This window comes from Mya arenaria, chromosome 6 (assembly GCF_026914265.1).
Source record: "Mya arenaria isolate MELC-2E11 chromosome 6, ASM2691426v1".
NCBI lineage: Eukaryota > Metazoa > Mollusca > Bivalvia > Myida > Myidae > Mya > Mya arenaria.
Window position 1 is genome coordinate 23,712,964 of NC_069127.1, and position 26,950 is coordinate 23,739,913.

The 26,950-nt window shown below is 34.5% G+C and overlaps 1 protein-coding gene across 1 annotated transcript in view; it reads left to right on the forward strand.

Moving 5' to 3' along the window:
* Positions 1–2,314: 2,314 nt before the first annotated feature.
* LOC128237642 (uncharacterized) overlaps positions 2,315–26,950 on the forward strand; it is a 30,539-nt gene continuing 5,903 nt past the window's right edge. Inside the window, exons 1-2 of the mRNA XM_052953233.1 lie at positions 2,315–2,471; positions 15,088–16,831. Coding sequence (XP_052809193.1) covers positions 15,146–16,831 — 1,686 coding nt within the window. The 5' untranslated portion in view covers positions 2,315–2,471; positions 15,088–15,145. The remainder of the gene's footprint in view (positions 2,472–15,087; positions 16,832–26,950) is intronic.

Below are 26,950 nucleotides of genomic sequence, written 5' to 3' on the forward strand. Positions count from 1 at the left end.
GGCTCGAATCCACGACCGCCGTAACGCTAGCACGGCGCTCTAACCAACGGAGCTAACCGTGCGACTGGCGCTTACCCATATCATGACACTACACTAATTAAATTAGCTAAATAAAATGGATCTAATATTGCTTTAAACGTCCAAACTTTAAATAGAAAACAATTTAACCCGGTTGATATTCAGGCCTCTTTGCACAATGTTGTTGTTGGGTTTATAAAGGTCTGCCCGTGCCCTATGGCTGCATTATGGCTTGAACCCGTCACATCCCCCTCTTTGCACATTGACACATTTAAACGTGTTTTGTTGTCACGACCCTGCGTTCATATTTAGTAACGTCATGAGTCTTCAGTTTGAGTTTCAGGCTCAGAAAAGGGAATTTTACAATGTTATTAAGTATTTTAAGTTTCCAGTCTGGAGTATCAAACCCAGACATAGAACGTTATGATTATATAGTGAATATAGGCCCAGGATATGGTACCAATTTTAGTCGTGACTCCCATTTAACCGAGGCTAAGCATTCTTTTTTTCTCTACTGTCTATTGTGTAACGCTTTAAATACCATAAAATATCTTTGTTACACAGCCCAATTCTTCGGAGGCTATTTTTTGTATGTGATTTCTGCTTTATACCTGGGTGAATATTGAATTCACCGACGGATACCAACGGTTGATCTATTTTGTAAATCATTATTCATGAATGAACAATAGCGGAATTGTTCACAAATAACGAAATGGTTTAGCCGTAGGTATCCGACGATGTTATGATTGTCAATTCCCCTTGTCGATAGGCGCGGGCAGACCTTAATCACTCCCTCACCCCTGAACGTTTGTTGTAGTAGACGCTGCCTCTTCACATTTAATCGGCTGTTATTAAAAACACTTGGATGTTAAAGGCCTAGTTTAAGGAATGTTTGGCATGATAATCCCCTACTGTGCATCTCCTTCTAATTGCTCTAGTGTCACAGTAGGGGACAATTTCCGGTGTATGAGTTTATTGGCTCAGAGCCATTTAGGGTCCATTTTGATAATAAAACATCGAAAACTGCACAGCATGATACTTAGATTGGAGATCTGATAAGCCAATTAGGCAATAAGATTAAGATCAATTAACAGAGGTTGTGTACTAATATTCGTTTGTTTGTTTGTTTGTTTTTTGTTGTTGTTATTTTTTTTATTTTTTTATTTTTTTTTTTTTTTTTTTTTGGGGGGGGGGGGGGTCACTTATAGAAGGCTTAAACTAGGCCTCTAAAGGAAATTTTATTGAGTCTTAACACGTTAATTGAATTCGTAATCGCAAATTATCTATATGTTTAAACATTAAACTACCGGTTATCTTAATTGTAAAAAGTTGATTGCTTGATGCTTTTCGACTTTTTATGTTTGTTTTTCGGTGAAAGTATTTCAGGGCATATAAGTAATAGGTAGATGACAATAATAACATCTCAATGGTTATGAATGGGCGGAGTGAACGTGGCGAACGAGCCCTTCTTTACCGTTAAACATTAAGATTTTACGGTCACCTATCTGACTTAAAATACAACATCATTGGCTGTCATCATTGTCACCTCAAAATCAGTGAGCTGACACAGCAGTTTGTATCGAGTGAATAGCAGAAGGCCATACTTTATAAATAGTGTAGTAGTGTATCGGGGGTATCCGACGATGGGTCTCCCTGCTATTCTGGCCCGTCACACTGAGTCCCAAAGACAGCCTTGCGTGCCCCGTACGGATATTAGGACAAGTTAGGATGCGGATTCCATACGTACTTTTTACGCACCCAAGGCCATATACAGGTCCTGGTACCGACACAGGTTTCATTGGACATCATGCTAATTGATCATTAATCAACAGTTTTAGCCACACGTGCTTAAAAGGCAACAGCAGAAGCATCGAAAATGAAATAATTCTACGTCTATTTACTGTTGGCATCATTCGAAAGGGCATTGAGTGCTGATTTCATACAAAACAAAAATGAAAAGAAGAAAAATAAATATGGATGAGGGTAACTAAAATTTGAAATTTTGTTCATAATTGAACTGAACTCGGGCAATAAATGGCATAATTAAAAATCCCTCAAGGCCAAAACATATCATTTGTAAAATATTTTCGATTTATCTTTTTAATATTCTTTCCGTACACATTAAGCCTTTTCAATGATACCAACTTACTATGGGTTCACCAAGCACCTACAATTCACACAATAGGACATCTGATACATAAATAGATTCTATCTGAATATCGCATTAATAAACAGTCTGACATTGAATAGAGTCATGAAAGGAATATTTTGTTGATTTTTTTTACGCATGCAACTTTGACGAAGTCATGTTCATACGGAATACAATGCAATGCACGGACAAATTAATCTAAATATAATGGTATTGTTTAACCGAAGAAAGAAAATCATTGTTTTGACGTCTCTGCTTGCGTTTGCCAACAACAACAACAAAACTGTCGAAAGGTGTATTTCAGGTATTGTTTTCCTTTAAACTTGTACTAATATGAAATGTTCCAGTTTAATAAAAATTGTCAGCGGTTTTACCATTAGTGTTTTATTATATTCACTTTAGCTCAAGCTTCTTACACCACTTTCTCTTATAAATGCACTGAATGAAAATACTGCGGTCAAAAAGTGAGCTGAGGGGTGGTAATGGTATGCAGAGCCAAATGATACAAACTGTTGTGTTTAGAGTTCTATATAATGGTTATGCGGTCTTAAGGAGATTGTGCTATTTGGTACACAGACTCTAAATATAGTTGAATATTATTTTTTACACAGTATTTGTGACGAAAATGAAAGAGTATCCTCACAGTACCACTGATGTATTTGATAAATACGTCCATGACGGCGAGCAAGGGGAGAGTGAGGATACACACAAAACAAGGCTCAGTCTTTAAATACATCTATAACTTAGCTACAATAATGAGCGATCAGGGATACTCTTTTTATTATTTAGACATTTCTTATGTATCCCTGTAACGCTACAACTCTCTACCATTTAACAACAGCGAAATGTTATACTGTAATAATATGCATTGATGTTGAATAATAATGACAAAGTTGTTCAATTTTTATCCGACAGTGATCTGAACTTGATTAAATTGGTCATTAGAGTTGTTATTTTCACATTAATATATTATGGGTCACGAATACCATTATACATGTATACAACCAGTCAGATTTGTCCCAGATTTACCGTTATCGGGATACTTGATAAACAATCGACACTTGTACTTGTTTTATGATAACATGTTTTTTCGGCATACTGACATAACTTAATATGTGTTTAATAGTAGGCAATAATATTTTCGTAGAAATTTGAATTTATAACGGAGATAATTTAAAATTGTGGCCGCAAGGATTTTCTGCGCAAGGACCGCTTGCTACTTTTTGCTGGGATGGTGGACGTCACGAGTCTGCCATATTAAACAAATTGTCAAAAGACTCGTTGACGGCCATTTAGGTGGACTAATATATAACTATCTTACTTACTAAATTTTTTTTAACATTCAGTGTTCAAAAAATATAGTCTTGAACTGACTGTCTCTCTTGTTGCTTTACTAAACACCCAATTTCTGTGTCCCTCCAAATTTTTCTATTGCAGCCAACACAATGAATTAATCCACTGTCCACATTCAGCGTAGGTAATATGTTAGGCCATCGGAGGGTGATCATTCGACCTAAGAGTTACAAACACGTTGTTTAACAGAGGGGTATCCGCCATTAATCTACACAGACACCTGATAAGAATCAATGCTTAATTAATTTTATTTGAATAGAAACTTTAATCAATGATGATGGCTACAGTAATTTGCTGTGTTGTTTTTTTGCTCTGCCCTTTTAATTTATTTTTCAGATCCACTTCTGATCAAATGTATCATAAACTTTAAAACATTACATTTTGCATTCATGAAGTTAGCTAATCACAAGAATGCAGTCATATCTTCTTGGTGACAATGTTTAATCATGACTGAATAATGGCATTTTATTTTAATATTGTATTAACTTTGATGAATACATTACACCTGAAAAAGGTTATGTTACTGTTTAAAGATTCTTTGAAAATCATGATTGAAAGTAACAGGAGTTTAACACACGTTTAAAGTTAACAGCTCATGGTTAAAGGCCTTCTTGCATCGTTCTCTGTGGAAAATTCCCCATGATGTCACTAGCATATGCTTCATTAAATTGATCATGTTCATGATGTCAGAGGTCATGGTTCAGAATCATGTCAAATGTCAGCTGTTTTATGATGTAATAAAAACAGAGGCAGTATATCAATGATTCAATGTTTATTAATTATTATCTAGAAGTCTAGACAATATTTAATTGGAGGTAATACGCACATATACAAATACAATGCTGGTAATAAACTTATGCAACTTAAGATGTACATAAGGATAAAAATAGTATCTGGGATTTCTGACGTAGTTATGCCCTCAGAGGAAACCCACGGTAATCGTTTTTGTTAGCTCGACTATTCGAAGAATAAGGAGAGCTATACTACTCGCCCAAGCGTCGGCGTCACTCCTTGGTTAAAGTTTTGCGTGCAAGCACACATAGGTTAATATCTCAGCAACTACTTGAGGTATTATTTGCCATATTTTCATTCTGTTTCAGAGGGCCATATCGAAAATAAGATTCTGTAGTTTTGTACATGATCTTAATATGTCACCTTCTTAAAATAAAGATATTATTATTATTATTATTATTATTATTATTATTATTATATTATTGCATTGAGACTTTATACAATGGTACTCAACCATCCAACCTACCTAATTAACCAAGTTTGATACTTCTACTTTGCATTTAATGCCAATAATAGGCCTTTATTATTTGACTTAGAAATTCTGGTTAAGGTTTTGCATGCAAGGTCACATAGGTTAATATCTCAGCAACTGCTTGAGGTATTGCATTGAGACTTGATACAATGGTACTCAACCATCCAACATGCTTAATTTACCAAGTTATATAACTCTAGTTTGCATTTAATGCAAAAAATTGCCCTTTATTATTCGACTCAGAAATTCTGGTTAAGGTTTTGCATGTAAGCACACAGGTTAATATCTCAGCAACTACTGGATGCATTGAGACTTTATAAAATGGTACTCAACCATCCAATCTACTTAAATAACCAAGTAAGATAACTCTAGTTTGCATTAAATTCAAATAATGGCCCCTTTTTTATTCGACATAGAAATTCTGGTTAAGGTTTTGCATGTAACCACTTTTAAGGCAATACCTCAGGCCAGAGTTTTTAAATCTTTAGATTTACGGGAGCGCCGTACCTAAATATTGCAAAACCCAAATAAAAATAAAATTAATTTTCGTAGTTTTATTTTTATTTTTTCCGACGAACGTTGCTCCAATGTTAAGAAAAAAATAAAATTAGTGTTCTATAACCCATATCTCAGAACCAACTGGTGTACCAATTGTCATTCATTATCGGTCTTTTTACTGCACAAATCACGTAAACCAGTCGGAAATACGCGGGGAAACAGAACAGGTACCCGTTACATTCAAATGGAGGGGGGGGCAAATGTCCGCCCCCTCGAACATTGAGGGGGGGCAAATGTCCGCCCCCTCGAAAACGGCGGGGGGGCAAATGTCCGCCATGGTCCAAAAGGGGGGCAAACATCCGGGGGGGCAAATGTCCGGGGGGGCAAATGTCCGTTTACCACCCGTTACCATAACAACGTCCTGTCAAAAGTGAAAGTACTTTTTGTCATACCCCATATTTCTCACAATTTCTGCAGCTATATAGAAATGTTTTACTACAAAAACGTTCCGATGTTTATGTTTCATTCTTTAAATCAAACCGTGGTGAACTTAGAGCGTGTTTATTGTGATTTGTTTGTAGATTCAGTATGTTGTTCGCGTTTCGTGGAATGATCGCGAAACTTCCGGTCAAAATAAGGAGACAGAAATTCGTGGGTTGTATTGTCTATTTAAAGTCGTTGGCGCACGTCGTATATTAACAAGGATGAATTGGATTACAGCGCAAAAATGTATAGCTTCTGACAAAAACAAACTGCAAAATGATATCGTGTTCATCATAGTCAAAATGGATATTTTTGTCTGAATTTGACTCTGGGGAGCATTGAATACACTGCTTCACGATCACATATTTGAAGAGAAAAACACAAGGTATCGTGATATTCGTAGTTGTTAATTAGTTTAATAATGATTTAGAATTTAAATCGTTATAGAATACTTAAAATGATGTAATAATAACATAGTGTGTGTTTCCGATAAAACAGAAAAAATCTGAACGTAAGATATCTGGCGGTCAGTGCAAGAAGTCAAACTTATCTGTGGCTTATTGCCAACAGGCAAAGCTGGAATTAGAAGGATATTTTTCAGGACTGATTCTAAAATCAGTTCTTAGACCTGGTATTTTGAAACATATAACACTTGTAAAATTTATCTTAATGCTCCCAAATTTTCTTTGGTGAAGTACATAAATGTAGATTTTGACTGTCTGTGTATCCGTAAGCCCTGTCAAACTTTGAAGTGAAGAGGAATTTCCATCAGGGCTTCTACTTTTTTTGGTTATATTTTCTATATAAAAAAACACATCACCGTAAATTGTCACGGTGCTATTTATTTAAAGACAGAAAAACACATTTGACCTTATTATACCGTGTCTGAAACTGTGTTCAATGTTTGATTACTTACAATGGAAAGGATATAGATGCTTATATTGTGGGCAAAAGGTTAGAATTGGCCATTTAAACTTCTTTATTACACTGACATGTTTCATAAAATCCATGGGTTGATAATATATGCACCTCATATGCATAGAACAAATATATACAATTAATTTCAATGAGCGCTTGAACTCACAATGTTGAGGTCAATATTTTCAGTCATTAAAAGGATCTTTTAATTATGATTTTGAAACTTTGTGGTGATCTATCACCCTTTTTTCAGCCTATGAAATAGCTGACACAAGTAAGGTGTGTTTTGTCTTCATGATATAAGAAGATTTAAAAAATAAAAAAAATCGGAGAAAAATCCGTTTTATTTTTATTTATTTCTCCTTTGGGACATTTTATGCATTTTATTTTTATTTTTATTTCCTCCTCCTTACCCAACTTTTTGAAAAATCTCCCGTAAATCTAAAGATAAAAAAACTCTGGCCTCAGCGAATACATCACGTATTGCATTGAAACTTTACACACACGCTCCCAACCATTTAACCTTCTTATTTAATCCAGTAAGATAACTCTATCTTTCATATTATATGATTTTTGCCCCTTTATTATGCGACTTAGAAATTCTGGTTAAGGTCTTGCATGTTAGCACACATATGATAATTTCTCAGCAACTACTTGATGTATTGCATTGAGACTTTATACAATGGTATTCAACCACCCAACCTAATTGAATAACCAAGTTAGATAACTGTGTTTTGCAAATTATGGCCCTTTATTATTACACTTATAAATTCTGGTTAAAATTTTCCATGTAACCACATTTATGTTAATATCTCCGCACATCATGTATTGCATTAAAATCTAATCTAACAGTGATCCATGCATGTTTTGCCAAAACTTTTCAATCCTTACACTGGAAAGCGGCAGAATGGTCGAGCGCGCTGTCTCTGTGACAGCTCTTGTTATCCCTTGGAGTGAGTGAGGAAATTGGGTCCAACTCATTGAGTGTGTTGTAGTACACATGTTCAGATTAGGCTGTTTTGGTTTCTGGCATCTCTGATATTGGATCTTTTTTAAGTTTTAACCATGCCTTTTTGACCCAAATTCAATGGAATTCTAACCTTATATTTTCTTCATTGGCATGATAGGGTCCTTGTTGAATCTGTTTACTTTGCCAAATACCTCTTATATATATGGAACAATTATTTTCAAAAAACGATAACTAAACAATAGGGTCAACCTACAGTTTGACTTAATAGTCAATATAGCTATGATCACTAGTCAAATAAAGGAATTTTTAAATAAAAATGTTTGTCAAAAAATCTTATACAGTATGTATGGTTTAAAACAAATGTTAGCAAAAGGGCATTGGTCCATAAGAGCCCTGCTATAAGTATGTACATGTATATACCATGTGATAAATTCCATCACAAATGCTACGTCGAAAGGCAATATGTTGCTTCAAATTAAGACTTTAAACAAAGGTAACTTTACTATTTATTAGGTAATCAGATTCAATGAAACATGGCACAGTCTACGCCATTAACATAGCCCTGCCTCCTCTCTCTTACTAGAGTTTGATTAAGAGTTTAGTTTCTCAAAACCTTTTCACAAAACTGCCTGATGTAGCACTGTCAAAAAATTGTGCGGCATAGACTGTCCTTTGATTAATTTTAAATGGTGAAGAAAATGAAAAGTTATCTTTGCTTTAAGTCATCATTCAAAGCGAAATATTGCCTTCCAACGCAGCATTTGTGATGTAATTTATCACATTGTACATACACATACTTAAAGCAGGGCTTGTTAAAAAATTGATGACAATCAATAGTCTACGAAGACAATAGTCGACGAAAAAATGGAATTTGGGCTTGTTCACCAAATATCTAATTTCAATGATTGACATTTTGAAATACTTCCTTGATAGCCCAAAATATAAACCCTGAGTAATTGTGGTATGTTAAATAATAGTACAACGGGTGAATGCATACTTTAATCACAGATAAATGTAAGTCTGTGGGGTTTTTTTTATCTTATATACTTTTTTAATAATGAAAATGTTGTGCACTTGTCAACCAAACAAGCATTCTCTTTTCCTAAGAAGCTGTGGGGACATCAAATCATATCAAACTTGGCCAGCGATACCTACCGTAACCAGGATCAATTCAAAGATGCTTAGACTCTCCTTTGCCAATAATGCTCCCATAGAGTCTAATGACAAAGTCTGCAAGTAAGCCAGGATTTTATTGGAAAGTAATCACTTTCTAAAACTTATATAGATAAGTTATAGACAGATCAATACATTACTTTATCTTCTAAAATGATAAGTTTTAATAACTGTTAGAAACAATCTTTTCCTCAAAGTTTTCAGAAGATTCAACTATGTTTCAAAATCCAAATTGTATTGTTATAACTATAGCTTTTTAAACAGCAGCTATCCATGTCTCAGAAATCTAGAAAATCAATTACATAAAAGGGTAATAGCCAGGACTACCCAGGGGCTAGCCCCATACTTTATTCTTTATTGGTTGTTAAAATTGAACTAATCTTTTTGTTACCAAAGCTTAAATTTTTCGGCATGGTACTGGCCCAAGATAACATTACTTGTCTCAAGTAAAATATCATGACTTTTATGTCCGCTATAACTTCATACTGTTATTCATGTGAAACTTGTAATACACTGTACTTGTTCGCAATGACAAGGCCCACTTATATGCACACATGTCATGTACGTCCTTGCGGTGACCTGGTGCATGTCACTGTTATATTACCTAATTTTAGAACCATCTTATCAGCAAAGATATACGCTAACTGTTACACACTGATTTGTTTTATCTTTCGAGCAGTTAAAATAGCTGATGTATTCGAATTTAAGTTTGTTGGTTTGTATTTATCATCCCCAAGGTCATCTTCAGCACCCCAGCGTATCATTACCTATATGATATGCTGGGGTGCAGAGGATGCTCTTAGGGTTGGCATATTAAAATTTCACATTCTGTCAGTCTGTCCCTCCAATTGGTATTCCATGTTTTGGCTGGAATTCTGTCAAGGAAGGATTTTAAAATGAATTTGCAGATGTGCTTGGTACATAAAGGCAATGTTTTTCAAGACACATGACATGACCCTACCTCAACATTCAAGGTCACACTTGGAGTTTAATCATGGAATGCTGCATAAATGCAACTGGATAAATAATATTTTGTTTCCATCCAAAGAATTAGATTAATGTTGACATGTTAAAGTTTATGCAATTGTACTGAGCAGTATTTGTTGATACATGTTTGTTCTGAAGTTAAGGTCACTCTTAGTACTGGTAGGTATGTGAAGCGATCAAATTGGTATTTCATAAAAAATCGTCATAAACTCTGTTACCTGTAAATGGCACAGGGTAAACGCCAAAGACATAGAACACAAAAACAAAAAATCACAAACGAGAAACATGGAACAACAGCACAAAACTTCACAAACAGCTCAGTGCATATAAGATTATGTAAACTAAAGAATACTGTTCTCAGTCTCTGTAAAACTGGAAATTGTGACAACATTAAATCATAAATGTAAGTGCGATGCGACTTTTTACAGCTTCCACACGGCACTCACAAAACTCATGTTTCAGCCTAATTGAAATTGGTTTGATATTTTTCGAAATTTTAACAACAAATATCTTAATCCCTATACTGTTCATCAAATTAATTCAAATGCATTTATTATTTGGATCCTTTTCTTGCTTACACACATGTATTTTCATATCTTTGGCATAAAAACATACATAAATTTCTTTAAATTCGACTTCGAAAAAAAGCATTCCCTCAGTCAGTTGAAAATTTTCACTAAGATGTTTTTTGTTTAATTCTTACTAGTGCTGGCTGGGCCATTTTGTTGTTTTTTCCTTTTTGTGAACAGGGCTAGCCCTTGGGATTATGTCAATAGCGCCTTAATGACATTGTGAATTAACCGTAATATATTTCAAACAAAGAAAAAAAGCATTAAGCTCCCATTAATATCATTGGTTTGGAGAATTTCAAGAGAGTAAGCATATCGGTACTAGTTAACTTGTTAAGGGTTTTAAATAAAAAATAAATAAATAAAAGATTGAGTCTTCTTTTGTGTGAAAACGTTGATTCTTTTAAGCTCACCTGAGCACATTGGGACAATGTCACCCAAACTTGACAGGAATGTTTCTTGGGTGCTCCTCTTCCAGATTCCTCCAACAAAAGTGGTTCCATGCAGAACTCAGAAAACTTTTGGCCAAATCTCAAAATATTTTTACAGAAATGTTCTTGTGGCCTTTTATCAAATTCCTTCACCCCATGTTGATTCCTAAAAAAACATGATCGTCAGGGGACGGGGCTGCTTCACACTACATGTCTGTATTGAAAACTTTGAAAGGCTTCTCTTCAGAAACTATTGGCCCGATTTCAAAATAATTTCACCTTAGTGTTCCTAAGCTAAACATTATTCTATTGTTTTATAATCATTGAATATATGAACTCAAACTTCATGGACTTCTTCACAACAGCTCTTTTGTGACCAGGTATATAATATATCCAACTTAAATATTGTAATCTAGTAATTGTTTTTATACGGAGGAGTGTTTGGGCAGGCAGTGTCCAGTATGTAGTCCAATCAATTACTTTAGAGCCTTATGTCCTATCAGGTGAGCGATACAGGGCAATCTTGGCCCTCTTGTTTTGGATTGTGAATGGGGTCAAATTTAAACCCAATTTTCTGTATACAAAAATAAAACCGCAAGGTCACTGATAGGTATAGATAAGAAACTACATTGATACTTCAACCAGATTACTACTGCCCCATCATAAATACCTACTTTGTTTATCAAATAATTTATTGGTTGCAAGTCCCAAGTGAATGTTTGTTGGTGTTATCATGTTGCATGAATTGAATTTCTCTTTTTGTTTAAGAGGTTATACATCAAGGTGGTTTGCTGTCATGTCAATTGCTAATATACTCAGTAGGAATTTTTAAGTGGCATTTACATGTAGAAAGCCATTACAATTCTCAACCGGGTGCATTTGTCACATTTCGGTGACAGTTCTTGTGTTATAATTGTTATTTCTCTCCATATGAATGGTGGAGACATATTGTTTTTGCCCTGACAGTCACCCCGTCTGCCAGGCGTAGCGGCTCCGTACGGCACACTTCGTTTCCACTCAATAACTTGAGAATGCTAAGACCCAGGAACTTCATACTTGGTATGCAGGTTGGAACCCTGTTAGAATTCGAAGTTAATACATGTATGGTGAAGCCGGGCTGTTGCATGATAAATAGCTTGAGTGTCTCATAATGGTCTAAGACATAATGGAGGGAACTTTATGAGCACGCGGGCCTATTGACACACAGCGGTCCGGCTTCGCAATGTTTTAACCTTTTTAATGCATGTTTTTTCTTCTTTTGTAAGTTTTTATAATTTTTAAAGTAAACTTCTATTTCAGTTGTTTTCCTATCACCTTCAAGCTTGAAGAGGATGAGTAAACTTTCAAACATAACTCTCAAATTAAATGTAGTTTTTGACAGTAATTAAGGCAAGTCGGAAAAAAGCAAACAATTTTTGCAGTTTTTATTCTATCAATTCCATTCTTTGTAAACATTAACACATTTACTGCAAGCTGTACAATTCCACAACAAGTCTATCCAAATTTGTAGTGTACGAATCACTGACACTCTTTCTTTACATGTCTTGAATTACACAATTCCGTTTAATAAAAGTGTACTTGTAGCAGGAAGAACAAGTCTCTGGTCTAAAAAAAACAAATTATAATTTATTCTCATTTATTCTAATAGGACCGGGAACAAGGGGACAGATTGGAGAGTACCGGTACCTTCCATTCTCATCAAAAGTATGAACAAAACATTTTTAGCTTGTCTGTTTTTCGAAAAAAATAAATACAGTTATTGTCGTTGCTGTTGTTGCTGGCAGTGTCATAGTGCTAAATCTAAACATGGCCATAACTTAAAAAACAGTTCACAATATTCAAAAAACACTTAGCGCCAATAAACATATATGTCTAACAAGGCCCTAGTCCAAATAATTTTACGTTGACAGATTTTTTTTACGAATTTTGATATGGCAAATCCTTCATGACGTTAGGGATCGGAAGAATCGCGTATAACACATTTATTATTTTAGACTAACAAGGCCCATAACTCTAACTTTAATAATTGTTGAGTTATCCCCCTTTTTCTCCTGAAACAATAACAGCGTTGGCGTTTCATGTACATCTGCCAATGACTCAGTGAAAGAATAATGATCCAGTAAATCATAAGACATGAAGATGATTTGGTTATGTTTCTATTCTTAGAGTATTATATAAAAAGAAACATATTTATGTCCATTGTGATTAAGAATAATGGTGTGTAAAATATATTGTCGTAATTGTCCTTCCTGTCATGTTATTATGATCTGTGTGAACAAGTTCCCCTAGTTGTTGTAACTGTTTGTAGAAAACACTGTGTAGCTCCTAGGAATAATCAGCCTTCTTTTTACTGACCACATAGCAACAAATATTGGATATTTAATTACATGTAACAAGGAAGGTTTCTACGCTCAAATCAATTTTATCAATAAAAACCCTTCATGCAAGGAGTATATGGAGTCTTCAATCTGGTAGGTTTTCAATTATTAAAAGTAAAGTATTGGTCATCTTAAAGCAAGTACACAATATTTTCTTCTATTTCTATATGAAATGATTGAGTTATTTCACAGATAAACAATACAACACATATGTCTTTGATTTATTGTAAACAATGCTTGACTTTTGATCCCCACCTTAATACAGCATAACAAAAGACTGTCCATAATCAGATCAAAATACCCAGGTATTGTAAAACCAATTAGCTGATTACCTTGTAATTAAATCTTCCCATTTTCCTATATTTAGAAAAGAGAATGGCACTAGATCAAGGTTATGGTAATGGTTCATCTCATTAAAGGAGAGATATGATGTACAGTGTCCTATTTTCTTGTTATATCATTCAAGTATGTATAATGATGTAAAATGGCCGCATTTAGAAATGAACAGTATCAGGTGTTGGAATTTTTGTTTTATCCATCTTCTGAGTCATTGAAGTGTGGGTGGGTGTTATTTTGAAATTTGCAATGTTTTTAAATATAAACAGAAAAGGGCTTTGTACCAATTGGCTTATTACAATGTAGGTAGTTTTGCATGTATTGTATTTGAATTGTGAATCAATAGAAGCATGGGGAGTTAGTAATTCATTCAATATTGTTTTGTCTTAAAAGTACATGTAGTGTTGAGATGATATTACATGTAGTTAATGGCTTGATTAAATGCTACGGATTTTTGGACTAGAAAAACGTGTTGGATTTGTGAAGGTTGGTTAAGTTGAGCTAGCTGTGTTATGTTTTGACTTCTTATTAAAAGTAGTTTTCGTTTCACATATGTTGTGAAACTAACACGTTGTGAATATAAAATATAATGTTTAAAGATAAATGCATTGTCATTGTAGTTTTCCCCTTTAAAAAAAATTTCAAAGGGAAAAATATTGTGTTGATGAGGTTTACAAGTATATCAAGCTATTCATCCATTCATGCTTAACTGAATAAAGAAAAATGTCTAAACCTGACTTCAAAACGAAATTGCCATTTTATACAATTTACTATCAAAATTCGCATACCATGAATGTATTTTACAGTGGTTGAAATTAGCACGAGCCCGCAAGCCCTGCTATGGTAAAATGCTTTCCAGGCTTGCTGAAATTCTGGGTTTTATATAGCAGGGCTTATTAAGAAAGTTCTTGCCAAGCACTAGAGTCGAAATTAGGGTTTATTCACTCAAAGTCTTATTTCAGTTTAAAACTGTGTATACTTAACCCATAAGACTACTGTGTTACAATAATTTTGTTTTTTTTGTTTTGGGAATCACTTTATTCAAAAGCATTGATAATATAAAAGTCTTGGGACTTCTTATTCCCTTCAGGGATTGCAGCGTTTCATGAGTACAATCTGTGAGGTTTGAACGGTGAGGTTGCGTATTGTTATAGGTGTCCACCTGGCTGGCAACCAAGGGTTCGTGCTGTACCCAAGTATCACTTTCACAAGGCCTTTCAAAATGAACACCTAGCCCAGATTTCTTGAAACTTCTTAAGCTTAACATTCTTCAGTAGCTTATTTTGTTAAACATTTTATTTTTTACTTAAACCTTAGTTTTATCATTCAAACTTATTTTTGTTTTTGTTATTATCAGACAGATAACTTCAATAAACAGTAAAAAAACTTCCAAAAAAGTAGCTTTTTGACAAATTATAAAAGAACAGAAATGGTGAACTTAGCTTAATCGTGTTATAACAGACTTTAATTAGAAGTTTCGAGAAATCAGCCCAAGTACTGGGAACCCAGGAAACAGACTTAACCCTTATAAGTTATAAGCATATTTTTCTATATTTTCAGTGACTGCACCTAGGGAGACTAGCATGATTATACAGAGGTAGAATTTCTCCAGGCAGACATGGACCCTGCCTTAGACTTTTTAAGTTATTCCAAAGTGTCTCACTTCTCGCAAATCACACCAACCATGAATGAGACTGAACCAGAACTTTGGACTGAAGACTCCAGCAATAATGGAAGTCAGTCAAGCAGCGAAATGGCGGATCAACATCACTGGGAAACTAATACATTTATTATGTACCAGCAAAAGTCAGGCTCGTGTTCTGAATCAAGCCCTGAGAGCAGCGATGATAAGACAGACTTAGAGGCTTCTTGTGGGAATACAGACAGCGTTGGAAGTGAGGAGGGAGCCAACTTTTACTCCTCCGTAGATCTGAACAATATGCCCACAACCCTTACTAATATGGAACATGAACTCTTCCTGCCTGGGGGAGATTGTCAGGAACTATTGGGTCAAGCAGATTCGAATGATGCAGATATGCCCTCTAACATTGAATTGTCCCCCTCTAAAGACAGTAAGCATAGTATGCTGAGATATCCGCCATGTGCTGTTTGCTCTGGAAAATCCTCCGGCATGCATTACGGCTGTTACACTTGTGAGGCTTGTAAGAATTTCTTTCGACGGTACCTTCTTCGCAGCGATGGTTTTCAGTGTAAGAAAAATAATAAATGTGAGGTATTGAACAGAAGTCGGGGGAACTGCTCAGGTTGTCGCCTTAAGAAATGTCTTGAAGTTGGAATGGCAAAGGAAAAGTCAAAGATAGGTAGATACACGCATGCTCAACGTACGGAGACCATCCGAAAAGTGAAGAAACTCGAGGGGAAAGAAGACATCATTGACAAGATTGAGGACATGGCCAATGAGCTTACAGTTGTCAAGAGCGAGCCAACTAATGAGCATAAAGACATTGCTGGGAATAAACTAAGCGAGGAAGAAAAAGATCTTGTTAATACTCTTGTTGAGTCCATGGATGCTATCCAGCATTTTGGAGAGAGAGGATCCACGCCGGAGGGTCGGACTGAAATCATCAAGGAGCATTACCAGAAATATTTGGCCAAAGTTGAATTGTTTGGACCCCTGAGAGCTATTCCGAAGGAGGAATATTTTACCTTGTTAAAGTTGCATAATATTGATCTCGATGGACGTTGGACCTTGTTTAAACAAGAAGCGAATAACTGTTCTCACATTGTGCAGAGATATTGCCAGTTTGCCTACAAAATCCCAGGGTTTATTGAGTTGTCAATGAAAGATCAAGAGTCGTTGCTAAAAGTCGGCCATTGTGACTTCTTCACGATCTTATTACATGAGGGCTATGACCAGGAACGAAAGATTTTCCTGGAAATGAATGGTGTGCCTTCCCACGTTGAGGAAGCAGCAGACAAAATATTTTCACGAGAAATCGTAGAGCTTCAAACAGAAATATCAACACGATGGCAGAGTGTCAACTTACTGAAAGAAGAAAAAGCGCTCTTGTTAGCCATGGCCTTATTGTGCTCAGATAGAATTGATTACGAAAATGTACAAAGTATCGAGGCCCTCCATGATAGAATCACAAACATACTGATAAAAGTCATGGAATCAGAATTTGGCAAGGATTCCCAAAAGCGCTTTGCGAAGTTCATTGACATTTTGACATTCTCGCGAGAGGCTTCGTATGCTTATTACAAAGAGTATCAGCAGATGAGTAGTGATGAAATGGTTACCATGGCAGCACCAGAATTCCCCACCCTGTGCCCAGACGACTTCTAAATCAAGAAAAAGCTTGAATCTTCTTACCTAGTTGTATACATAAATGTATATTATCATTGTATGTGAAGAACAGTGCTGGGTTTATAACTTATGAAAATCACAAGATTTATTATTTTGACTTTCACAGAACCATGACAATGTACATTCTCATTTATCAGAGGTTTGATAATGATAAGATCTTAGTGCTATTGTTTACAACTGTAAGTTTAGCCGTTCAGATTTTATCACATTATGCATAGAAAGTATATTTATGTCTTAATTGCATCACAAAATTCCTGGCATGAAAGGTCTTCAACCTTTAGCACTTGGTCGTTATGAAAGAACGTAACTAATGAATGAGAACTGTGATATATATCTTCTTTATGTCATATAATGTCATGTAACAACTATTCAACCACATATGTTATATATTATGTTACTATTATTGTTTTTTATTAGAAATAATTTCCGAGATGTATATATGTGGGATTTTTGATTAACAGATTCTTTAAAAACGAATTAAAGAGCAAGGTATTTTGCATTTTTTTAAATTTCATAATTTATTTATTGAGATTAAACATAAGGGGATTCCTATGAATTGCTAAATCTCTTTGCCTGAGATCATGTGGGAAATAGTCATATGTGCATTGCACTGGTTTGCACAATCTAGATTATTTTATCTCAGATTTCAAACTAGTGCCGCGTTCATTAAGTAAGGTAATACACAAAGGTCATCGTGTCAGATTTGTAATCGTGGTATAGCATGTTTTTATTAACCATTTATACTAAAGAAGTGCTCCTGATGTTTTGAAACAAGTGAAACTATATACCGGTGAATATCATAATCAAAATGATTATTTTTTTTTAAACAAATATTTATTATATTATAATTATCATGATTATCTTGCGTGTAGTTAGGGCCAAATTGGGATAAAGCAGATAGAAATTAGTTCATTGACAGACAGCATATTAACCCACTCCCCCCCATTTCCCCACTACCCACCTTCGGTTTTTATTTAAAATTCGGGGATTTTGGTACGACAAAATTTTAGACCTGTCAAAATTTCATTATGGAACTGTGTATTTGTGTACAGTCAGCTAGGCACCTGATTATATAAAGATGATTTCGATTAAAAGACTCACCACAAATTATACCAAGATATCGTGCTTAGCTTGATCCTGTTATATTTTTAGCTCGACTATTCGAAGAATAGGTGGGTTATACTACTCGCGTCGGCGTCCGTTTAAAGTTTTAGGGCAAGTTGGGATTTTCACTTATAAGTCCAATACCCTACATTCAATTGACTTAATACTTCACACAGTTGTTCAGGGTCATCACATGATAAGGTTAGATAACTCCATATTATTCTTTACACAGATTATGGCCCCTGATTGACTATGGATCTTGGGTTAAAGTTTTAGGGCAAGTTGGAATATTTATTAATAACTTCTATATCCTTTGTTCAATTGACTTAATACTTTACACAGTTGTTCAGGACCATCCCACAATGCGGTAACATAACTCCATATTATCCTAAATACAAGTTATGGCCCCTGATTGACTTAGGTTAAAGTTTTAGGGCAGGTTAAAGTTTTAGGGCATGTTGGGATTTTCACTTAAAACTCCAATACCATTCATTCAATTGACTTAATACTTCACACAGATGTTCAGAGCCATCACATAATGAGGTTAGATAACTCCATATTATCTTTTATACAAATTATGGCCCCTGATTGACTATGGAACTTAGGTTAAAGTTTTAGGGCAGGTTGGGATATTGTTTAATAACTTCTATACCCTTTATTCAATTGACTTAATACTTCACACAATTGTTCAGGACCATCACCCAATGAGGTTCCATAACTCCATATCCTTAATACAAGTTATGGCCCCATGATTGACTTAGGTTAAAGTTTTAGGCAAGTAAAAGTTAAGGGCAAGTTGGGATTTTAATAAAAAAAAACTTCTTTACCATTCATTAAATGCACTTAATAAAATTCAAAATTATTTACAACCATCTTACAACAAGAAAAATAACTCCGTTTTAAGCCTAAATACAAGTTATGGCCCACATTTTCATAATGGAAAATCAAGTTATTTGAATGACTTGCGTCATTGTTTGGGCGGGCTGGTGGGCAGCATCAAAGTCACCTTATGTATCAAATAATTTTAGTTAGGTTTGACATAAAGAGACCAAACTTGGTATTATTACATTGTTATTGTATTCTAAGTCAAAGTGGCGTGGTCGAGCACACTGTCTTACGACGGCTCTTGTTATAAAAGAGTTAAGATTGTTCAACAAAATTGGGCCCAGGTGTTTTTGTCTTGTATATATATATATATATTAATTATTTCATTTATTTAAACCAAATGATGAGGATAAATCATATTGTTTATATTTGTTTATTTTCACCTTCTTATTTTTATATTTTTGTTTTCGTTTCTTTATTCTACACTGTAAGTATTTTTGTTATTTAAATGTTTATATTTATGAATACATAACTTATCGGTACAAAATTGTATTTAAAATGTGTGATACAAGTTCATGGTTTGATACGCTCAATTTCAGAAGTTAATTTGAACTCAGGCAAATATGAGCATAATTACATTTTTTAGATGAAATCCTATTCTCAGGGATTTGGTGGGTGATATTTCGCAATTATTATGCAGCAAGCTAAAAAAATCAAATGCAAAGCTTCATACACATTTTTGTGCGCCTATTTTGACTTTGTATTATGCCGGAGGGGTTTGGAATGGGGTTGAAGCTGTTTGATAATTGATTTATTCATATGTATTCATTCTTACTTAATCGTATTCATTCTACATGAATTTTTGTGCAGGACATCTCTAATAACAGAAATTTTGACCGCAAATGTACACAATCAGCTTAACATTAGGGAAGGAATTTACAAAAGAGTTAAGTGACGTGTTTTCTAATCCTTTCTTTCTGTAATATTGTAAAGGTTTTTTTTATGTTACTTTGAAATAAAATACTGTTTAAACTTATACTAAGTGAAAATTTGAATCAGGAAATAAGGATAGGAGATAGGATTGGCAGAGGAGCGGTAAAACAACTGTGTGTTATTCCACTACTAAAACTCAAAAGGTTTTGACCAGTATCCTATAATTATTTTTAACACTATTACACAATTTTAACAAGAATATCATATTAAAGGTTAGGCAATATAAACAAGTTGTTAAAGGGACAAGACACGAATTGGTCCCAAAATCGGCAAATACAGTATTTCCTTAAAACAAGCATAGAATTATCAATCGATCTAGTAGAGGCCGATAATACATCATGTTACATGATTTAAACAATATTTTGTCTATGTCTCAGCAGTTAACCCCATTTAAAAATAGCGCATGATTGTTTCCCAGTTTATAGTGTGTATATTTAGCATGTGCAAGTCACGTGATTAGTTCAGATACATATACTGACGCTTTTTTTAATTTACTGGGATTATGTGTTAAAAAGCCCCCACTAAAGTTTGAATTGGAAAAATACACAAAAACAGTGATACATTTGTCGTAAATGATGTGATACATCAGAAAGTTAGATTCAATGCGTTGTACACAATGATATTAAACTTTTTTTATAAGTTTTTGACAACATTCTTTTTTTTTGTTGCAATAGTATCATGTGGTGTCTAGTCCCTTTAACATTGTTTCGAAGAGTTTGACAATCAGAAATATTGCTCCTTAATAATGTGAAGGGAAAAATATTGAATGGCAAATAACAGAGATGAGTCATATTTATGTAGTTAATGGTTAAAATGGTCCGTGAAATGGAAATTATATTTGAAGGTCTATTTCACATTCATGTTTACGGTACACCATAGGCGCCATCATTCCATTTGTAGTAATAGGGAAGGTATGACATAATTATTTCCTGCTTACATCATATTGACGATAAAACCTTAATTATGCCTGTCAAGTTTGAAATTGCGAGAGCGATATCAAATATTCCGATTTTCTTACAATGTGAAGGTGCATTTAGATCACCAGGGATTTTTAATCAGAAGAACATACAAATATTATGCATGTATTACTTATCTTTCATATTGAAATAGGCTGTATCATATAATATTATTCAAGAATTATCATCATTGTTGGGTATGTGTTAATATTTGTTAATGTTTGTTTTTCTACATGACAGTTCTATAGTTCATGGTTCATCCTGATTACAGGATTGACAGCTTTAACCCTAAGACTTTTGTAAAGAATTTTTTTTGAAGATTGATATTTTTATGAACTTTTGCATCAGAAACAGTAGGAAGTACATGAAATTAATATAAACGCCTTCGAAAACAATTTCAAAAGGGGTCTCAGTCCCTTTACTCTATGTTTGGCATGAATCCCTCATACTCTGACAGATCCTGGCTTTTTTTCAGGATTGACAATTATCTGCTGTTAGAACTCGTTTGAGAATAACAAGGTAATCATGACTCTTATACAAAGTGCATGTACAAGTCATGTTCCTTTAAATGCATAATATTATTGTAATACAAGTTATTGTGTATGTTTGTAAATACTCTTTTTAATTATTAGTGTTGAGTTTACAATTCTATTTTTTGGGTGTTTGTGATACTTGTCTTTACTCTAAATAAGTTTTGGTGATTAATTATTTCGAGCTTTATGTGTAAAATTAATTGTTCTTATGGATGTGCCAGACTTGACATGAAATCAATACATAGACATATATAACAAACATAAATTTTGAGTGATAAACCTTAAACTACTTACTATATTTAATGCATTTATGGAAAATATAAATTACTGATAACAAGATTGTAAGCATGTATTTAATAACTGAAAAGCACACATATTAAATGACTGGTAAGTGCTAAAAGATTTATCGTAAAATGAATAACTCTCATCTCATAAGGTAGAAATATTGTGTTTCACCTTCCTTTCAAATTAAATTTGGTATCCTTCATAAGAGCCATTATTTCAATTTTTATTCATCTTTTTTAGTACATTAAAACAATTGTATTAATGTACATCTTATTATGTCTCCCCCATTCTTGGGGAGACATATTGTTTTTGCCCTGTCCGTCAGTCTGTAGGTCACACTTTGTTTCCGCTCAATAACTATAGAACGCTTAGACCCAGGAACTTTATACTTGGTATGCTGGTTGGTCATGACTAGTAGATGACCCCTATTGATTTTGTGATCAGAAGGTCATAGGTCAAGGTCGTTGTAAACTTGAGATAAAAAAAAACGGTTTCCGCTCAATAACTTGAGAACGCTTGCACCCTGGAACTTCATACTTGGTATGCTAGTTGGTCATGACTAGTAGATGAAACCTATTGATTTTGAGATCGGAAGGTCAAAAGTCAAGGTCGTAGTTACTTTGAGGTGAAGAAACGGTTGCACCAAGGAACTTCAAACTTGGTATGCAAGTTGGTCATGACCAGTAGATGACCCCTATTGATTTTGTGATCAGTAGGTCAAAGTTCAAGGTTGCCGTGACCTTGAGGTGAAGAAACGGTTATTGCTCTACTGTAACTGAAGAACGCTTGCACCCAGGAACTTCAAACTTGGCATGCAAGTTGGTCATGACCAGTAGATGACCCCTATTGATTTTGTGATCAGTAGGTAAAAGGTCAAACTTGCCGTGACCTTGAGGTGAAGAAACGGTTACCGCTCTACCGTAACTGAAGATTGTTGCACCCAGGAACTTCATACTTGGTATGCAAGTTGGTCATGTAGATGACCCCCTGTATTGATTTTGTGATTAGTTGGTCAAAGGCTGAAAAATGGTTTTCGATCAATAATTAAATAACCCTTTCGCCCAGGAACTTCATACAATACAAACTTCGTTTACATTTTCCAAAATTAATCAACAACACTTACTTCTCTTTCTCAGTTAGTATATGTATATATATAATTTAAACATGTATATATACTATATGGCACCATTCAAACTATGTACTCGTTAAAGTTGAGTGCAAAATCTGTAATACTAATGACTTCACATTTGGTACCAGACCAAGTACCAGTTTGAATCATATTTAGGAACAGACCAAGTACCAGTTTGATCTTATGCAGTAGATGTTCACTATTGAATATGGGTGAATAGGCCAAACTTCAAGGTCACTGTTGGTTCCTCTACAGTCCAAAAGTACAAATTTCATGTCCATCATTGATTAATTCTCAGCAATGACCACACAATTGGGGAGACAAGCATTTTTCAAAAAGCAATATCTAGTTTGGAAGTAAAAGTGCATCTTTAATTGATTAATTTCCATATAGACTGTTATATAAGTTAAAAGTTAAAAATGTATATAATGGTTGAAATTATTTTGTTACTGACAAACCCTCTAGTTGTATTTATCTTTCACATCCATCACTGAACATGTGTTTGCATAAGAAATAGTAATTGAAGCAATATGAATGAACGTCTTTGTATATTATGTGTAATGACAATCACGCATCATTCATGGTCTTTTACATGATTACTGTTTTTATCCTCTAACGAAAATTAGCCTATATCCCACAGCAATGTGATATTTCAAGTGCAAAATTTCATTTAAAACATCTGGTTGAATTATACTCCAACGGTGTTATGAATAAAATTTGCATATCGCCCTCAAGGATGTCCCCTGGTATTTGCATATTTGTGAATGACTGTTTGACAAACAGTTTGAAACACTTTGTGTATTACAATTTCTACATTTTTTACTGACCTTTGGACTAAAATTGAAAAAAAATAAAAATAATTTGGGACCAATTTTCCCATTGGTTCAAAAATGTTTTTGAACATTATAGATTGTTTTAATGCATAAAATGTTGTAATTCATAATTATACTTTTTTAAAGTTTCATAGTGGATATTAGACTTGCTCAATGTATTGTTTTTTGGGTTTTTTATGAAAGAAAAATATTATTTTGTTATTTTTCATGAAATATTATTATCAAGCATATTGCGATTTCAATCATTAAAAGGCAAAAAGCCAGAAATTGATAACACATCCAGTTCTATACGATTGGCTAACAGCCTTACAGCATCACAGGTATTTTACTCATGGTGTCATTTTAAGGAACATATTGTGAGTAAAATGACTCGAGTTCCAGTAAACTCTTGTTTTACAGACTGGTCCAAGGCAGAGATCCAATAATTTATCAGTTAAGCTTTTTTGATGAGTGTGTGGCCTGATTGTGGTATATGTATTTGTGAATGTGATGTTAATATGTTTGTGTCTATAGTTTATCGCCGTTTAGGCCCTTGCCTTGTGGTTTATATCTGAATTTTCGACTACATTACTGGGCTTGTCCCTGTAGTTTTCATTTTATATAATAGATTATAGACATATGATATCATTTCATATTTTAGACACATGCAATTTTGAGCCAAATGTGAGATCATAACATTCCAGTTCTGTGCGTTATTCATTGTGTTAGATTTTTCTATGGTCACCTCTATAGGTATTGCAAGAGTTACCTCTGTACATATTTTACTGTGAATCAGGTTAACAATTATTTGACTTAATTATGTTCACAATTAGTGTGACAAAATTATGTTAACAATTATCCTGGTTTGTTATGTTAATTATAATCATGACCTAATTATGTCAACAATTACTGTGACTCTATTATGTTAACAATTATTGTGATGTAATTATGTTAACAATTATTATGCCCTTATCATGTAAACCATTATTGTGACCTTATTATGTTAAAAGTTATGTTGATGTAATCATGTTAACCAGTTTGGTGACCTTATCATGTTAAAAATTATTGTGACCTAATTTTGTTAAAAAATATTGCGACCTTATCATGTTAAAAGTAATGTTGATCTAATTATGTTAACCAGTTTAGTGACCTTATCATGTTAAAAGTAATGTTGATCTAATTATGTTAACCAGTTTAGTGACCTTATCATGTTAAAAGTAATGTTGATCTAATTATGTTAACCAGTTTAGTGACCTTATCATGTTATCAATGTTTTGTGGCAATTATATTGTTATGTTCGATGTCAAATAAATTAAAAAGATTGTGTTTGCAGAAATTTAATTAAAGAAAAGTTGATTCTTTCTTAAGAAATATATGATTTTTTTTCTCACATGCCATTATTGCGGACATGAAGATGCGCTATTTTTATGCCCCTGAAGGTGGGCATATTAGAATCCATCAGTCTGTTCATCTGTATGTTTAACCTGCTCAATTTCTGGTGCCTAGACATTTCTCTTGTATGGACAGATTTTAAAAGCACTTGCCACATGTGTTTGACATACCTAGACAACCTGTCGCGGGCAAGATCTGTATCCCTACCTCTAAGGTCAAGGTCACACTTAGTGTTCGTTTATTATGGAATGCCCTTTCTATATAGACATATAGTTAAAAGTAGCCCCGCCCCTGGCGGCCATGTTTTTTTACGAATTAACATGACGTTGAGGATTTTGATAAGTGTCTAAGGAACATTTTGGTGAAAATATTTTAAAAGAAGGACAGCGGTTTCTGAGAAGATTTATTTTTTTCAAAGTTTTTCCTTTGGGTTGCCATGGCAGCCAAAGTTATGCATAGAAAAACTTTTATTGGAGGAGTATTTAAGAGAACCATTCAAAAAAACAGACCTGCAACGTTTGGTTGAAATTGTCCCAGTGGTTTAGGAGGAGAAATTGTTTGAAGGAGAATGTTGACGATAGACAGACAACAGACAATCACCCATCACAATAGCTCATGCTACATAAACATACTCTTGTTATGAATCGGACAAGCTACTGTGACCTACTGACTTAAAATCATGACCACCCTCCCCAGCAAGTTTGAGGGCCATCGGACCAAGCATACCCTAGTAAACAAATGGAAAAAAAAAAAATGTGCTAAAGGTCACTTCGACCATGTTTTTTTAACCTTCTGACCTTAAAATAATCAGAGGCCATCTGCTTGTCATTACCAACCTCTCTACCAAGTCTGAGGACCTCACAACCCAAAATACTCTAGTTATAAATAGGAGAAGCTTTCTGTGTCCATGGTCACCGAGACCTTTACCTTTGACCCACTGACCTATAAATAAATAGGGACCATCTGCTGGTTATGATCAAGTTCCTCCGCATAGAGTTTGAGGACCATCGGACCATTTTTAGCATGCTCTAGTTTACAATCTGACAAGCTGTTTGTGTTTAAGGTCACAACGACTATGACGTCTGACCTACATGTACTGACTTAAAAATCAAAAGGGTTCGTCTGCTGGTCATGACCTACATCCCCACAAATTTTGATGGCCTTAGGCCCAAGCATACTCTGGTTATAAATTGGACAAGGTTTGGTCTCCGAAACAAAGGACGGACCGACATGTGCAAAGCAATCGAATGGGGGTATACCAAAATAATAGACAGTTATTTAATCCAAAGGGCCTATAGTCTTGTATTTACATCACCAAAATAATCCTGGGTGGTAATATTAAAATGATAAAGTTCAATATAATATGAATCGCGAAAGGTCGTTAAACCTTCTAAAGTGACACATCTCAGGTAAAAGGGCCTTGCTTTCGTTAAAGAAATTCAGCTTTTTAGCTACTAACTGGCCAACAAGCATGATTGTATAAACCGACAGAGTTGTCATGAAATATCTACAGAAGATTCAAGATTGCCAAGGTCGCCTTGGAAGAATGAACATCTTTTTCCCGGGGTTATGAATTTGAAATTCGTCACAGATAGGTGCTGCCGAGACACTGTGGACTTTCTGTCACGCCAAGAAAACCATTCTGTAATATTAAAATATTGGTAATATTGGTTCTGGAAGCATTCATCCAGACCACAGTCATTTGATAGGAATGAACTCCTGCTTTTGGTGTCATGTGACCAGAAATACATTTAACCTCAAAAAATCTTCAGATTTATCAAAAAGGTCACTCCTTTCAACAAACTATCATATACAAACTATGCATTACTGCAGTTTAAAAATGTCAGAAAATCTCGAAATACTTGTTGCTTAACCTGTAACAGTCACTTATGGCTAATAAGACATTACAAACATAAACCCGGCCATTATAAGATGCGCAGCAGTTGTGCGCAGATAACTACCACTACCTGCAGACCAGATTACGAATTTCCTGATAATTAGAAACCAGCGAAAGCAGAAGCATCTGAGTCCTGTAACTATGCGTTTGAAAACAATGCGCTTTAAAT